At 40.3% G+C, this 18623-nt stretch overlaps 1 protein-coding gene across 3 annotated transcripts in view; it reads right to left on the reverse strand.

The window, feature by feature from the left end:
• SCRN1 (secernin 1) overlaps nt 1–18623 on the reverse strand; it is a 33939-nt gene continuing 15316 nt past the window's right edge. For all 3 annotated transcript variants that reach the window (XM_080579687.1, XM_080579686.1, XM_080579688.1), the window contains exons 3-9: nt 13919–14100; nt 10410–10612; nt 7225–7419; nt 5471–5636; nt 2217–2397; nt 574–733; nt 1–319 (exon numbers count right to left, since the gene is read on the reverse strand). In XM_080579687.1, the coding sequence (XP_080435813.1) occupies nt 575–733; nt 2217–2397; nt 5471–5636; nt 7225–7419; nt 10410–10612; nt 13919–14100 (1086 nt within the window). In that variant the 3' untranslated portion in view covers nt 1–319; nt 574. The remainder of the gene's footprint in view (nt 320–573; nt 734–2216; nt 2398–5470; nt 5637–7224; nt 7420–10409; nt 10613–13918; nt 14101–18623) is intronic.

Raw genomic sequence — 18623 nt, forward strand, 5'->3', positions numbered from 1 at the left:
GTAGTTATCCTGATGAAGTTAATCTTTGCTTTAATTGGTTGCCCAACATACATATTTAAACATTCTGTACTAAATTAGCCAGCATGCACACAGTAATTGGACCAGTCAGTGATTTTCTCCTTTCACTATATACATACACAAACAGGAACGCCACAAGATTGGACGAAGGAAAGCAATTTGTTAACCAGATATAGCTAGCAAGTAACATTTTTTCCTCTAGAAATGTTTTTCCTGCAAATTCACAAGTGTGAAGACTTTCTTTCAAGGCTTGAAGAACTCTGCAGTCTTCCTGTGAAAAGGCTAACAGTAGCCACTGTAGCTGAAACGAGATAAAATTGGTTTAAAATCCATTCCAAGCAACAGTGAAATATGTCTGCAATGTAATATAGGGGAAAGGGTCTTGAGGCAATTCAGTCAGATGCACTGAAGTGGAGAGGTGGCTTTGGACCTAATTCTGAACACCCTTAACTTTGTCTAAAAGAAGAGGGTGATCAGAATTGGATCCAACATTACGTGTTCACTGACGCCTGGCACCAGAAACTCAGCATCTAAAGAATTAAAATGTTTGCTTACTTCATTTGAAGAATTTTAGTTCTGTGTCAACACAGTCATAGAAAAGATCCACTACTTCAGCAGGATCCAGAATCTCTGTACGAGTAAGGATATCTTCCATTGCTTCTAAGCCTTGTTTTTCGAGGTCTAACATAATCCTCATCAGTTTCTGGCCCTTATCCTAAATGCATGAAATAATCAAACTGAATTAACCAGTAAACCAGCTCATTAAAGTATTTACCATTCTCTTCTGTTGCAAAGATCTTTTCAAGTATTTTTGAAAATAAAAGCCTTTTTAAATAAAAAACAATTTCTATTAATACTCTTTTTGGATGGTCAAAGGCTAAAAAGAACAGTGCTGGACACTTCATGCATTACAAACAATAACCAAGAAGCAGCTGCTAAGTTCAAAGCATAGAAGAAAGATGAGGTGAAAGATGGATAGAGGAAAACGTTATACACATGAGAAAGAAGTAAAGCAAATTCTTAAGCTTGCAAACCAGTGAACAAATCTGTGAGAAGAAGCCTATATGACTAGAAGCCCTGATGATTGTACGGATCATGGTGTGCGCATGTGTATCCCTCAGATCATCACCTACAAGATGATCATTAGATCATCTGAAATGATGCATAATATGACAGCAGTAAGAATCCAGAGAGCAGGGAAGGCTTCATGTGTTATTCTGGCTTACTTCTCTTCATGTTTCTGGGCAGGAAGTACACTCCTGAAGAAGGTGTCATTTTTTTTTAATCCAGATGTTACTTGAAGTCTTCCCCTCCCCCTCTTTTTTTTTATTAAATGGAGACATGCTGTTTGTTTTGCCTGCAGCTTTCAAAATTGAATTCCAGAAACAAAAGCTGTTTAGAATGAGTGATGGTTCAGAGCCTTCCAGGATTTATACTGCCATTTGTGCAGAAAGAGCAGGGCACCTCAGGTAAGCTTTAGGCTCTCATGTGTTCAGTCATCACAGCATGAAACCTCACTGAAAGTACATTTCCTTTTTAACACAACTTTTGGTGCCACGCTTTATTTTAATAGGGAAGAGTTCACAGGATACTAATATACTCCTCTCTAGGTAACAGACTTAACTGAATGCTATGGAAGACAGCTGTATATTGAGTCAGTACTACCACAGAGGCCACAGAGTTTAAATTGAACCATTCCAAGAGATTAAAACTGTATCTAGCCAAAACTACATTTAAATAAAGATCATACTGGCAGAGGTTACCACTATTTCCTTAATCCGTAATGAACAGGTTTGAATGAACGCTGTTATGATCTTATCAAGACCCTGACCTATGTAAATATGCAAAGCTGACCCTGCTGCAGAGGAAAACTGCAGAAAAACAAGTCCTCTGTGAAGGAACGTACAGCATGACTATGTGGTCTTCCACAACTTGCCTGAAATACCAACACCAGCATGGCTGGCGTGACCTGGTGATCCCTCTCTCTGTTTTACTTCCTCCTCCATAAATATCCAGACACCATTATACAATGCAAAGATAGCTGGTATTTTAAATTCACATCGGAACTGTTTTAAGAAATGAGGAGAGTGGAGTGTAAAACCTTTGTGGCACCCTATCTCAAACTAAGCCATTATCAGCAGATAGGTTTAAGGAAATCTCCACAAGATTATGAAGTTCCCAGGTCCCACAGTTCTTACCTGATCACTCTCAAGAAGAGACCGGGCCCATTCGTGTGCCTTGTACAATTCATGCCTGCGATCAGGTTTCTCCTGGAATCGAGGTATCTTTTTAGCAGGATCATCATCACCAAAAGAAGGGGACTGGACTTTTGGTACTAATTTTACATCGTCAACAAAAATAAAGGGTTTGAATATGGACCTGAAAGAAAGGAGAATTACTGCTGGTAGTAATCAGACAGATTTTATATACATGATTCAAATGTTCACCAGGCTACTTTAAAACAGATATGAGAAAGCATAGGTAATCCCTCTACACCATCCACAAACTAGGTTAGGGAGTTGGTACTGCCCAGAAGCAAAATGAATCTCCATGCTTTAAAAAGAAATGTAGGTTTGCCAATTATTGTAAAACTGCATTACCCCATTTTACCTAAAGATTTCTTTGGTCTCCTTCATGGCAGTTCTGCTACAGTAGCACTGTATTTTCCTCTCCAACTTTTTGTTGAACAAACCTCAGCATTCAGCCTCACATCAGCTTTTTCTCCTCTGTTCACATAGCCACCTCTCATTTTCCCTCAGACGTAATTTCCATTAAAATCACACATACACATTTGTGTGGAGCAGGGACACAGCTCGCTCAGTATCAGAGGATTTACACAGATTCACAGATTTCTCTAGGTTGGAAGAGACCTCAAGATCATCGAGTCCAACCTCCGACCTAACACTAAGTACTCCACTAAACCATATCCCTAAGCTCTACATCTAAACGTCTTTTAAAGACCTCCAGGGATGGTGACTCCACCACCTCCCTGGGCAGCCTGTTCCAATGCTTAATAACCCTTTCGGTAAAGAAGTACTTCCTAACATCCAACCTAAAACTCCCCTGTCGCAACTTTAGCCCATTCCCCCTCGTCCTGTCACTAGGCACGTGGGAGAATAGACCAACCCCCACCTCTCTACAGCCTCCTTTCAGGTAACTGTAGAGAGCGATGAGGTCGCCCCTGAGCCTCCTCTTCTCCAGGCTGAACAAGCCCAGCTCCCTCAGCCGCTCCTCGTAAGACTTGTTCTCCAGACCCCTCACCAGCTTGGTCGCCCTTCTCTGGACTCGCTCGAGCACGTCCATGTCCTTCCTGTAGCGAGGGGCCCAAAACTGAACACAGTACTCGAGGTGCGGCCTCACCAGAGCCGAGTACAGGGGCACAATCACTTCCCTCGACCTGCTGGCCACACTGCTTCTTATACAGGCCAGGATGCCGTTGGCCTTCTTGGCCACCTGAGCACACTGCTGGCTCATATTCAGCCGACTATCCACCAATACTCCCAGGTCCTTCTCGGCCAGGCAGCTTTCCATTTGGCACATGACCAGCAACACTGAAGAATTTTATGTTAGGTGGGGAAAAAAAAAGACACAGCTACTAATATTGTGACACATCTCAAGCAGTTTCAGTATTAAATTTGGATCTGAACTCCAGAGAGAGGGGAGAAATAAATAAAACCAACTACCCAGGATCTTCATTCCTGAGAATCTGAGAGGAGGAGGTATTCTCAAACACACGGAGAAACTGCCTTCCCTTTTAGATGCACATCAAAACTGTACCCTGCATTCCACAGAGAAGCTGCCAGAAGTGCAAGACTTCTGCAAAAATATGCTAATAACTGCTGCCTGCATACAGTCAGCGGGTTCATTGCTGCTACATGATCCATCACTGTCATGAAGCTTTGCTGACTAAGAGTCAGTATGGCTCTCTACCTCAGTTAAAATAATGTTGTTGTTTTTTTTTAATACATTCGAGTATAAAATAAAACAAGGCCTCTGAAGTTATTTTTACAGCCAGACTTTCATTCTTTTAAAAGGAAAGAAATCCCACCAAAACAATTTGAAGCCTTGCTCCATTTTATCCCAAACAATTTGCATCAAGTTAAAGAAAAGTTCTGGAAAGCAAGCTTAAACTTCTTTCTTAATCCTGAGTGTCTGACTTGCATAATGCAAGGTGGTGAGAAGTCCCTTTGGTATGGATGACTTCTGTAGCACTTGTTAGCACCTGATGCTTACTACCACTCCTATGGGCACCATTTTCTTCTCCCCGTAACTTCTTCACCTCAGTTCAAGTAGCAGATCTCCTGAATAACTGCAAGTGGTTTAGTTTAATTTCTGTGAATCCCATGTGGATTCTGTTTAAAACACAAGATAATTCATTAGTTCTCTGATGATCTGGCCCATGAGCTCCCTCATGTTCTCAGATGCTTTCAACTAGAGAAGACATCATTAAAGAAATGGAAATTGTTCCTCCAATAAAAAAGATATTTGGGGTAACTGAGGGTTGCAGTTGTTCTGCTCAACTTTCTGATGCCATACAAGGCTACCAAGGGCACACACCCCTCTTTGCTAGCTAGGCACTTTACTTGTTGCAATTTTACACCCACCTGTCCCAGAGAGGTGACTGAAATGGTCCAAGAACTTACTGTCTCAACAAGAATCCAGCTGCCAAACAATCACTTTGGAGCAGTACTTTCTGGGTCCTCCCTAAATTGTGCTTCCTCTAGAAGCTCTGAATTCAGGCAAGATTCCAAATCTGGCCATTCACCCCAGTGGTGTCCATTCAGACTTGCAGCCAGATACAATTCAGTAACACAGGACCGTCAGACTGCACACCACCAACTACTGAAGGTAGTACTGCTCTTTCCCATCCTGCCTGCCTTAGCCCAGAAACTTGGAAACTGCATTAACGAGCCTCTCTGTTAGACAGGCACAGTGGTGTTCCAGCCACAGCCACATCTTCTCTTGAGCCGGTGCCCCTCTAACACATTCCTTCCTCTCTCAGCCCAATGTGACTTGTAGAGGAGGCAGCAAAGAACCCCTTCAGCAGCAAGAAGTAGTTTCAGTCAATGAGAGCTCTTTCAATACAAAACAGACAGCACATGTCTTGTCTGTTCTGTAAATGAAGGAAATAATTCTGCGTTGGCTTTCGTAGGAAAGGAAGTGCAGTAAAGTGGACCTTCCTATTAGCTACCATGAAGTGACAATAATTATTTCTCAAGTTGCCTTTGTGTCACCATAATTCAGGATTTTTCTAGGGTTCAGAACAACCCTATGGCTTCCCTCAGCTTTCCATTTTGAGAGTTTTGTTCGTATGGCTCAAAAGGTCTCTGGAAAACAGGACTAGATGGCATATAGATGCTCTTTTATTCAATTCCAATTCTCAAGGCTTGTTTAATATCTTTCAACCCACCATCTACTCTGCACCCAGGGGACCGCCAGTGCTGTAGCTTACCTTGAAGGGTCCGGCGTGCCAGTGAAGTAATGAACACAGGGAAAACTAGGGTCCTGAGGCAGAACAGACACTATGCTAGCTGTAGTAAGGAAAGATTCAGAGTCCACACAGACACCACTATCCTTGTCACGCAGCACATCAATCATAGTTTGTGCAGAAACGTCACCTATAGGAAGGGGAAAAAAATTCCTGAGTGTTCGGTGGCTTGGACCCCATGGAAGGTCTTTAGCCTGAATAGGCTTTGACATAATATGACCAGCGACACTTAGCATGAGCAAATTTCAGTTAACGGTTTCTGTTTTAACAATGTAAACCAGAATGAGCTTGCCTACTAGTAAAAGAGAACAGTAGGGAGCATTAATTAGGCAGTACAATTACTAGATAGGGAGAAATCTCATTAAAAAGGTATTTTTCAGGAAGAAGCCATCATGTCTGTAATATTGCTTCAGCAATCACTGTGAACAGACTCCTGGCATAAAATACCCATTTTCCTCTAAGACGCTACCCCTATCCAAGCCCAGGCACAATGGTAGCACCCTGATCTTCTACTTCTCCTCTGTTTCCATTAGCTCTCAGTCAAAACTTTGAACCCTCATCTCACACTCCTTGCATCCTGCAGCAGCAGACCTAGACACAGAGATCTTTCCCCAAACTATGATCTGCAACAATCTCCTATTCTCATGGTATTTCCTGCATGTGTCTTATCACAACTGTCTCCCCAAAGCACCTCCACGTTACCTTGCACTGTTCCCTGACAGGTAGGGCTTCTTTCCACAGCAGCTTCCTAAGCCTCTCCCTTCCATGCATGAGTGCCCCAGTCCACCAGGAGACATGGAATGGCCCAGCAGGTCTGCAATCTGCAGCCATAGTCATCTGTCTGTCAAGATCCTCGGGCCTTCCAGTGCTATAATCCAGGTTTATTAAGACCTTTCACTTACGGCCCTTCACGCTTGTTTTTATCTGCCTCTTATACACCAGCTATGCTCCAAATAATTCTATAATGTTAGCAGGAACATTGCAATAAGCATTTCATCTCTACACTCTTCTTGACATTTGCCAATACATGAAAACACTAATAAATATAACAAATTCATATTTTTAGTACGTGGCTTTTTATAAAGATAATTTGTACCATTTTTCATGAAGAGCAGCACTCCTGCAGGCTTGTCATATTCTAGCTATTTTAGCCAGTTACAGTCATTAATTTTGGTGTGGAAATAAACCCTTCCTATGACTGAAGGCAGTTGGCACACTGTCTGTTCTGGTAACTTTGTTCTGCTCAACAATGAAAAAAGGACTTCAGTTTGCAACTGAATAGCATTTCTCTTCTTAATCTATCATCTGAATTCTTTCCCCAAAAGCCTAAGCAAACCTCCCAAAACGTAGCATCTGCTGAGATCAAGCTTTCATACACGAGGCCATTTTTTTAATACTATATTTATAGTGTTAGGTAGGGCCATTATATTTGTACCAAAGAACAAATGTCGTGGCACATCATGCACATTAAACAACAGTAAAGTTATTTTTTAACTGGCATCATGATTTGAAACAAACTTGTGAAGGACATTAGGAGTTTCACCCTAAACTGTGGTAAGTTTAGGAACAGTCTTCAGTTCTGGTCTTCCTTTCCACTTGGTTTACAAGTAGAAGTAGGTATTCTCCTCAACCACTTGTAGTTCTGGACAGAGTGGTGGAAAGGAGGTAACAGTGACTACAAATCCTACTGCACATGCAGAAAAATGATTCGTACTTACCACCTTGCTTTTCCAGGCTCTCCCTGCCAGAACAGCAGGCTAAATGGTCATCAGCGAGAGAAAACACTTCAGAAAAATTGAAGTCTGTGTCTTCATTCCACCAGCCTTGACTTCTCACGTAATTCCTCAGTTCAGGATGTTCAGCATCAATTTTTGTAGTTAATGAAAGCTGATTGCAAATGCATTTCACTCCCTCTACAGAAAGAGCCACGAATTAGAAGAAAGCATTAATACAGTTCTTACGGGAGAAGCTAGAAGAACAAAGTAATTGCAATTAGGAGACAAATTAAACCATCAGTTAGGATGTACATTTAACACAACCACATAACTACACATACACAGAGTCACCATTCACGTTGCAGAGCTTGGTTCTCTGTACCCTATTTAGGTAGTTACACTACCATGTGATTAATACTGTTATTTAGTAAGATAATAGTTTCACAATTCCTCTGTACCTCGCACATTCTGAAGTAAGAGATCTCCCAATTCCAGAAAGTAGACTTAAAACACTGAGAAGATGCCAGCCTTATATTTTCTCCAGTGTATTCCACCGCTGCAACAAGATTTGAGGTCTAATTTGATTTCAAACTATATTTCAGCCTGGCTGCATTTAGATTAATGAATCCTCCTTGCCCCCAAAACCAATAATTTAATTTGGAAAATGTTTTAAAAAGCTTACTGATTACTTCAAGCTTCCCAATTGAAAAACAATTTTATTGTAAGCATCAAAAGATAGGCTTAAGTTAAAGAAGTTCATTTTTAATCTTAAATTTTAAAATGGCATGAAGTAAAAGGAAAGTGCAAGCAAGCTTCAAAGGATATTAAAATGTTTGTTGCTTTTTTTTTTTTTAATTTGCTTTTCTCAAAAACACTGCAGTGCTTATATCCATATATCTACAGCATGACTAACAAACAGTGGCTGCTGCAGATATTCCTCGGAGAGGATAAAGTAAATGCATTGGTAGCCAGGGAAAGAGCTGATAAAGTAAATATGCAAACTAAAATAAAACCAGATTCTGGAATTTGGCACAAGCTTTTTCTTAAACAGAAACCAAAGCGGTATTTCTGAAAATTATTAATACTGCCTTCCACAAAAGCTTGCCCTGCTAACGTCGCATGCATGTAATTTAAATAATGAGGAAGAACTTACAGTAGGAAGTTCTGTGCACCAGTCTGAAGGAAAGTTGCTGTCCCTCAGTTCTGATTTATACTACAGGCTCACTGACAGTTTGGTCTGATTCACACTTTCAAACAGCATACCTTACAGAGAACTTTCTTGACTTGAGAGATAGGAATATTTGTGTTCATATCAAGCTAGCCAAACTATTCATTAAAAGCCCTTTAATTATTACATTTAATAACTTGTGTGAAATAGTATTGCATGGTTTTGATCCCCCTGAAACAAGACAAGTTTATCATGTAAATTATTCTCTGTTCAGCCTTCAATAGGACGGATTTTTAAAGTGTTTATCCTTAAATTACTGTCAAAAAGTTGCTTGATAAACATTCACTATAAGCTTTACAGAACTACTGCTGTAATATTAGGAAAAGAAAAATTCTCAGGAGAGTCAGGAAAAAAATTTCCTTCACACTGCTGGGAAATGACATACTTTCCCTGTTTTAACCTTTATGTGTTCATCTGAAAGCTTAAGAGGCATGCTTATGGTTGAAAAACAGAACCTCCTGAACAAAGTATGAAATGCAAAGTTCTTACACAGCCAGCAGCATCCTCTTTCCTCCTGGCAGCCTCAGCAGGCTGCAGGAGATGGAAACTAGTCAGTTTAACCTGTTGCTTACAGGGGCCTCCAGAAGAGAAAAGTGCTGGTAAAAATGAGAACGGAGCTACAATATCATTTCAAAAAGCTGCAAGCTGCAGATGATGTCGACAGTTTATTTGCTAAGAAGCACGTGAAGGTTATATATTGCTGATGCAGTTAAAAAGACTAAGTAAAAAACACGTCAAATAGCAGCCAGGCAGGTCAAGAGAAGAGGAAAGGCTGCCATCTCATGGCCCTAGAAACCTCAGGAGCTGACTGTTTTCAAAAATTTGGATTTTATCAGGACAGCATTATCAATCTCCCCTGCTCTAGGTTTGGCATCCGTTTGTGCTAGAAGACTTCCTCCATTTTATGAGTATCCTTAAAATGCAAACTTTGCTTGGCAAAACATCATCCCTGCAAAGGTAAGCCAATTCATATTTGATGGTATGAACTGACAATAGGCCATCACACAACATTCCACTGCCTGGAGTTATTTCTTTGCTTTGGTACACTCAAAAAGTAAAGCCTCCCTCCTTCCTGTATTTGTTACCTCCTACTTTCAATGAAGGGGTAATAAAAAGAGAATTAAATGGATCTCAAAGCAGAGATGGTAAAAATCCTCTTACTATTTGAATCTTTTAATTCATTCAAACGCGTGCAAGTTCTAAAAAGCCCTACTCTTATGAAAATAAAAATTCCTTCAAAACTGAAAACAATAACCCAGATTACAATAAATATATGCCTTAGATAATCATAGTATATTAAGTATACTTATATACTTACTTAAGTATACTTACATAATATATTAAGTATATTAAGCACATATTCTGACAAAGTTTTAAAGCAAGTCCAGCCACCAAGCCACGGAAATTTACAAGTCACTTTTGAGCTCTGGATTTACACATACAGAAAAAGAAACTACCTACTAAAGAGCAGAAAACTATCGTTTTGCAGTATTAGATAAGAAAAGTGGATATGTGGAGAAATAGTGGAGTGAAGCAACCAGGAGCAGACCATTCAATTTAAGACCTACATCTAAGTCCTTTTCTCAAAGCTATCAGTGCTTATCCTAGCCTCTCAATATTTTAGATTTGTAAGTAATAATTTATACATTAACTCCACTGAAAAGATTCTTGACATATTCCAAAGGGTAAATAACTCTGATCTTATATAACTTATGCTGTGTACAGGTAACACACTCTTCAACTTCACAGAACCTGGCTACATTAACCAATGCAAATAAGCACTTAAAAGCTAGAAGTAGTACAAACATAAAAGAAAACTGAAACTGATGGTTTAATCTAACGCTTGCATAAATCAGTTAGTTACTTGAACACACTACTATAAGACCAATTTTTCCAAGACAATTCTTTATAATTACAGCTACTGATTATAAAAGAGGCTTGCTGTGTGTGATGAACTGACCTGTGATTTTTTCTGCTGCCCAGTACTTTCCAGAAGTCTCCAGTATCCAGGCTTCGTTTCTGTCCACAATCAAAAACGCACTTTGGAAAGCATGGCACGAACTCCCATCTTCATAGTAATTCCCTCCTTGTCCGTGCTCTTCCAACAGAGCAACTATTACATCCAATGCTTCTCTAGCGGTTGCACCTCTTTCTAGGCCAAGTCTACACGAAAAGGGTAAAACAGATTCAAACAGACATGTAACAGTGAGGTCTTTAAGTTATTCATTTTAGAACCAGATCAGTGCTGCTTTTATTTTCTACTCTGGTTTCTTTATTCTCAGTATCATGGTTGCTTTTTTTTGTTTGTTTGTTTTGAAATTTAATTTAAAACCCTTCAAGGGACACCATAAAAAAGTTTTAGGATGTTTCACACCCAGATTGGATAGCTTGAATTATTCATTAAGGAAATTTAAGTGATTTAGTACAATGTAGTGTCTCAGTGCCTTCAATAACCTACCCCAGCATATTTTAAGGTTGTCAAAAAATTATCATAAGCTTTTCAACTTTACATCTCCATTTACAGTGTGTCTCTTCAGAATTTGTGCTGGAACCAATTTTCTTTCAATATTTCCGTCTGTTGTGACTAGCTTCACTTTTTCCACTTAGATAAACTGGGATAGGGAGAAGCTGGTACGTAGTAGGACCAACTTCTACCCCTCAAGTCAATCACACAAACGTCATCCATTTCTTAAGAATCACCGTTATGTTCTGACATGCTGTGCTGTGACACTATCTAGCTAAAAATCCACATAGATCTGTCTTAATCCTCACATGCAGCAGTATACTAGGTAACACGGTTTTCAGTCATTAAGTCAGCAGCCAGTTACTAAACAAGCTAAGAACTTTGTGGAATGCATATTTCCTTTTGAAAACAAAAAAATGCTTCATCTATGAGGTTTTATGATAAATTTTCAATTTCCAATTTCAACAACCATTCGTACTTCAGAATTATACGAGAAAGCTACGAGATGCCTCTGGCCTCTTTAACATCACGTGCTCTCACAACGCCCTTTGCCTTTGTTGGATGGATTCAGCCTTTGTCCGTGTTGGCTGGATTTTAAATCCTAACTGGAAAGTGACAATTCCATACAAGTTCAAAGACAAAGAATGTCTTCCCTACAGAAAAGAATAATAGCTTTAAGAGAATGCAGAAGCTAAGTCTTAGAGGAGTCTTAGCATTCAAGCAAAATTTGATTCTACTACTTGAATGGGTTGACAACTCTTATGCCTGCTCTGAAGAACATGTTTCAAAGTGTAAAGCTTTTAGTTTCTTTTGCAAGCATTTAAAGCCATGCATGCACACACAGCGTTAGTCTTCATCCTTCAGCTAAGATCTGACATAGATGCCAAAGTCCAACGCATACACAGGTGTGAAAAAAGCTGAGCCAGCAGACGTTTGCATTTCTTACTTAGGCTTAAAACTCCCCAGTTAATTTTCATTCCAATAAATCCTGTGTGACACAGCTAACCATTTCTGCAGATGGGTAAAAAGAGGCAGAGCTGGTGCCAGCTGCTTCATCGCAGCCTACATGATTGATTTTGTACTTGATAGCTCTCTTTATTCTATGAGGTCATCCAAAACAAGTAAGCTTAATGCCACTGGCCAAGTCTTTGCAGCAAGAGGAAGAACCATTTTGGCTGCTGCACGAGACAGATGGTAGCCCGCAACATCTCTAGTTCTCCTTGCCTCAAGCACTCTCTGCTTTTGAGCTATGAACAATTTTCTTCTGCAAATAAGAAGGAAGAGAGGGAGGGTAGTATCTACAGGTGAGAATCGCTGGTTGTTTATGATTTTAATATATCCTAATTTATTAGCGTGGGTAAACCTAGAGCTGCTGGGTCACATATATACTCTAATGTTAAACAGTACTCTGAGACTGCAGTAAATGTAACCAAAATAAGCAGAACTCTGCACCTAAAACAATGGCTTGTTAAAATTGTAAACGAATGGTAGAAGGAGAGGAAAAATTAAGGTGGAGTTTGAAAAATCACCTAACGTATCCCTTCTCTTGTCAAAACTTGTCCTACATTTTCTTAAAAAGCTCCCCAGTCTGTTCAGTCTCCCTTGATGCAATTAAACTCACTGGTCCTCTTACGTACAGCTTCTCTGTAGATTCCTTGAGTAACACAGAATTTAGAAAAAAATAACAGAGAGAACCATAACCCCAATTCCCTCATGATCTTCATATTGATCAGATTCTCTAGATGTCTGATCATATTTCCCATTTTCACTGCATTCTCTCCGACTGGCTCACATTCCTCTTGATTTATGGTAGCTGGAACCCGATACTGTGTTTCTGCAGAGACATCATTAGAATTAGAACATTTACATTTACAGTTTCAGGCAGCTATACACCTAGCAGCAATTTCAGCTAAGTCATGATTCCAAGCTTACGTATGAGAATACCTTCTGAGGTTTTAATGTCCTCTTAAAAGTCAAAGTATCTATTTCCTAGCCTTTATCCATAAAATTTGTTACCCCATTACAGGGGTAAAGTAGAATGGTTTGACGGGGTTTTTCATGACTAACAGTCGGTATCGGACATATGTCATCTCCTTGATATTTAAGTGGCTTTTTTCCCCTTCAGGAACTGAGGTTAAGCTGGTCTATAACCACAGCTCTTTTCAACACTTTTAGGTATAGCCACAACATTTAATCTTTTCCGGTTATTCAGAACCTCTCCTATCTTTCAGTAAACCAAGAAAAATGACAATACTTTTGAAAGTGGTTCAGCCTGCTCATTAGGTGTCCTATGGCAAATTTCAGCAGGACCACTGGGTCTGAAATTGATTGACATTTTTTCCCTTTTCCTTTGTGATAAGCTTGCGCTATTTTCTCTTGTTCTTCCATTTTCAGCTTTCTTCCCCCATCTAACCCTAAAGAAGGGTTAGAGAAAATTCTCTTTACTGCAACATCAGCATGCAGGCTGAAACTTACAGCGCAGCACAAGTGTTTCAGGCAGACAGCCTTCAGTGAACAGACTTCCATGGAGCTTTGTTTGCCAGCATTTAAATAAGGGCAATGGTTTGCATTGGAATGCATGGGCTGAAGCGACGCATAGTAGTTTGTTTATGACTACAGTTGGCTACAAGCCCAGGATAAGCTTTTTAGGTCAGAGTAGGCTGTTTTAAAGTGAGGGAGAATGAAGGGCGCATCAGTAGTCTGATGCTACAAATCAGTTATCAGTTTCTAACTAACAATGTAATCGTTTCTCTTATCCTGTCAAAATAGCCACTGCTAGACAGTAGAGTAGGTAGACGAAGTATGTTTAGTGAACTCACATTAGAATGACGTAGCACATACTTGGTAGCCAACTTCAGATCCCAAGTGCTTTGAAGTGTTAACTCAGCTGATACCTTTTGTTTTAAAATCTCCTAATGCCAACACCACAAAGCCATTACCTGTTATCATCATCATCACAACCTTTGGCACTTAAAATGATGGTTACAGTTCAGCAAGCCACCCACCTGACAAGATCCATTCCAAGCAAGGCTTCCGATTCAGAAGCTGGTTCTCTGGTCACAACGGCTTCATTAGCTACACAAACTCCATGCTCATTAGCTCCCATTTCTGCCCCCCAAAGCCAGGAGGGCCTGCTCAGCACCACAGCATGAGTCTTCGGCACCTGCTCAATCTCAATATATGTGCACTGCATTGGGAAAGAGAAAAAGCAAAACATTTGCAAGCGCTTCATTTAATGTTATGACTAAAGTAACACAAGATTTACTGCAGAGACAGGATACACGTCATCAAAAAATTCCCCTACTCCTACTCAGGAGGTAGACTTTTTTAAAACAATATTTGTCATGTTTGAACCTTCACATCTTGATACTGCAAAAGACTGGGAGAATACATCTAGTTTGATAGCTAGCTGCAGGTTTCAAACAGTCATGCAGAATCCAAGTGCTAGAATCTGTGAAAGCTGCACTAGATGGACTGTGCTGTTACCATAGAGAAACAGACCATGTTATGTGCAAAATAACATCAAACCATCATCTCACCTAAATACAATCTCCTGTAGTTTATTAGGTGTATGGTGTAACGACAGTAACTGGAAAAATTACACTAGAAGGCGTCCCCTCTCCCTTGGTGCTTTCCCTGCAGCTGCCCTGGTCTGAGAGTGCTGGCAGAAAAAGATCAAGACTTGAAAGTGTTCAGTGGATAAACAGTCACAGGAAGAAAAACACGGGCATTGTTTTTGCTTAAAACTGATGTCTCTGCTATTTTAAATGGTCTACTGTAATCAGACATCTATGGATATATTCTGACAAGTCAAAGATACAGAGGAAGGCTGCACAAAAGTCATTGAAACTGCAAGGAAGAAAGAAATCATTCATTATCTTTCACATATAACTTTTCTCTTGCTCTGGGACATAAAAACAAGCACTGTTTTCCCAGGCAGCATGGAAGAGAGCATGATCCATCATTAGATCATTGACTTGTACAAGCCAAAGAAATAGGCTTTAAATTTTTACTCCTGAGGTCACACCAAGTTCTTCAAGGACCACAGATTTTTCATCTGAGGAAACTGAAGCCGTCTGTCATATTTATGAGACAGCTTTTAGTGTCTAGCATTCCTGGTGTAACATAATCCTCACAGGAAGTAATTTGTACCATTCTGCAGGAATATTTGTCCAGACTTAGCAAAGTGAGAAGGATGAGCAGAATGAACTTGTGAACTGAAAGTTGCTCGCCATGAAAATACATACCGTGTCTACAACAAAACCTAGTAATCTTGGGCAGATTGCTTTGACTAACAGTGAGAAGCTATTTTTCTCTAACCTAGCTTTCCCCTCTAAGGATTACACAGCATGATCATCTTCAGCCTCCCATCTTGAACAATGACTTGTACAGAAGTAGTCTAGCATGCAATTAAAATGTAAAACAGACCATTTTTGATCAAAGACGATATTTTTTACAGTCCTTTACTCTATGACCATGCAAGGACACCAGCAATCAGCTTGCTGCCTTCATTAGGAATTGTGCACTAACAAATCAAACTCCTGGTATTCCCTAAAACCAGGAAAGTTACAGGTGAAATAATAGGATGATTTCTCATGAAGGATATATATCTCAAAAGAAAGGAAAACTTTTCCATTCTTAGGAATTAAAAATAGATTAGGGACACGCTCCCCTTTTCCCTTTTTCCATATCCTTAATTTTTATTTTTGGCTTAGGCAGTAAGACCCTGACAGAGACTTATCTGCTGTATTTTTGGAGAAAATCCCTTATGTTTGATCAGGCTAGGATACAAATTGTTTATAAGTAATACACTATGTTTTTGTAGATGCAGAATCATAATCTATTGAAGTGCAACAAGATCTGGCCAGGTACTAAGATCCGTGTAATAAAAAACACTGTGTGCAGTTCACCCTTTGTTTGTTTTCCAGCCAAGCTGTGTCAGAGAGCAGTCATTCCCTATCAAAACTCCCCCTTCTCCATTTGAGCTGTCAGCAAGTAAATCTCATTTTTGACATTCTCTGCATTTTTTTTTCCAAAGCTATAGGTCACTGCTGTTTGGAAATGCACTTCACGCACGCACAAGTGAGCAGAGAACAACAGTATTTCTTGGATGTGCAAAGGAGGACACAGAGCTGCAGCAGCAGGAAAAGAGGCTGAGCACCTTTCCAGATTACACGTGAAGACAAGACAGGACCAGATATCAGGAGACAGGTCTGCAGGCAGGGAGACCTCCACCCCTGCACAGCACAAGTTCTGGATCCCCGCATCTCATAGGTGGGCAGCACGTTGGAGCCATCCTGCAGAGCCATACAGGACATGAACCTTAGCTCTAGAGAAGAAAGCAAAAACCTGGAGGCAGTATGGAGGAGAGTTCAGCACTCCATAAAACACACTTGCACAGCATTCGCTGTCTGAATAGCCCTATTATATAACCTCGCATACTGTGGCTTTGATTTTTCTAGAAGGAAAAATGATGAAAACACTAGGCTAAAAAAAAAAAAAAAAAGATTTTCTTCGCAAATCATCCTATTCTGGCTCTACCTGCCCATCAAACACCTATTACTTGGGGCTTCATCCCAAAGCCAAGCATTTCCAGAGTTGCTATTCACTGTAAAGATTTTATTATCAACAGCAGCAGTCAATGAACAGGAAAGAGGAAGTTGTTTGCTCCTGCTGGAAGGATCCAGAACATTCTAAAAAAAAGAAAAAAGTGCTTTTGCTTTGTAACTATGTAATCAGGACAGAAAACATCCAGAGGCCTCTCCAGGTGCCTCCTTCATTTGGAAACATCTCAGTCTGTAATGAAGGCAACTGGCTGAGGGCAGCTGAGAGCTAATGCAACAGCAAACCACCAGGATGCTGCTGTCACCTCCTGTATTGACTCTTCACATCCCTCACCCCACAGCCAGCAAACACAGGCCATATTTTCATGTTACTTTCAGCTTCTGTACAATAACACATGTACAAATGTTCATGCCTTATATATATAAATTGTCTTAGAAAACCCAAACAACAGAAAGCTATGCCAATCTGACAGTAGATGGCACAGCATTGTAAAACTAACATTCATGTGACACGTGTTCAACTATCCTTTGCCATAGTTACGGACAGGAATGAACAATCCCTGATATTTTACCTTCCATTTAGAACTATTTATTCCAGTAAGCAGAGAAGTAGGCAGTCAATAGGACAGATGTATAAATGCAGGAGTTTGGTTCATATTTGTTAATAACAGTATGAATTTTGTGGATTTTTATTTTTTTTTAATATCTAGGGTCTAGGTATGACAATAGATTGTTCATTTTAAACTTAAAAATTCTCACCCATCACAACTCCATTTCCCTCTTAAAGTAATATCAGAAAACTATTTTCTGGATAAAGGAATATCTTCACGCTAGAAATAAGATGCAGGAAACAAAGGAGCCAGGCTATCCACCTGGATCCAAGACACATCAATCACAAAGGTAGGTCAACTGAAACCGCTTGCTGGATTTGCAGTGCGACAACCATTCTATTCCACAGAAATCAGAACGTTTACTTTTAACAGCTCAGACATGGAAAAAAAATAGCGGCGAAAAAGAACAATATCCACCAAAAAAAAACCTAAAGAAAACAGTGGCCACTAGATCTTCAGAACTGGGAGCTTAGATGAAGAGATTTCAAAAAACAAGCCCAAACCACAACCTCCCCAGCCCCTGTCCTGCACCCCACCGATCTGGCACATCTCTCTGCGCAGTGGTATAGCAGCCTGTTAAAACACGAGCTGTGCCAAACTAGGCAATGACAAATCAAACAGACATAAGGCACTGCTGTGATTCTGCCTGCTGCCAATCCCTTCTTTAAAATTCCCAAAGCATCCAGCCTCAGGATTTCCTAACGCTAACAATTTTCTTAGAGCATGCATGCTAAAAATGGGAAGAGTACCACTGCTACATTTGGTGGCCACGGCTGCTGGTGAGTGGTGTCAGGCTCCACTGATCTGCTCGAGCTCCAGTCCCGAAAGCAGCAGAACTGCCATTGTGCTCTGTGACAGGAGGCTCCCACTGGGAAATATGGACGTTAAGAACAGGCTTCACGTGCAAGAGATGCAGCCAACGCCTTTAAGGAGAGCTGAGCAGGCTGGATACTAATGACATTTCCTTTATTTCACAGCATCAAGAGCAGAATCGTATCAAGGCAGTTCTAAACATAGCACAAGGCACAACTGTGCCTCCCACCCTAGCTAGGGCATCCAGAGATGTTGGAGGTATTCCAAACGCAAACATGACAGTCGTAGGCACAAGAGATTTCTCCTTTCATTAATGAAAAGAAACTATTGTGCAGCTTTTACTGTACTCGGGCTGCAGGAGCCTGATTCCTAGCACTGTCAGCCAGGTCATTACAAAGCATCAGGGAAATCACATAGGCTTCAGCCCTGGGTAACAAAGGCAATAGTGAGTGAACGCTTTAGAAAAATGATCTTTGAAGAAAGTCCATAAGATTCTAGCTTACAGAATTACAGAAACACACCACCCCCTCATCGGATCCAGGCTCTAACTTGGAGTTAACTCTTTGCTTAACTACTTCAAGCACTGCTGTACCATAGCACATATTTGAAAAGAAGCACGATCTCTGTGCTGTTGCAGAAACTAGAGAAGTTGCACCTTGACTGGTTTTCAACCCCTCCTAGAGGGGGATGGCAAAAACAGCAAAAATGGAGGACTGGAAAGC

The sequence above is a fragment of the Anser brachyrhynchus genome (genome assembly GCF_964034855.1).
Source record: "Anser brachyrhynchus genome assembly, chromosome: 2".
Classification (NCBI taxonomy): domain Eukaryota; kingdom Metazoa; phylum Chordata; class Aves; order Anseriformes; family Anatidae; genus Anser; species Anser brachyrhynchus.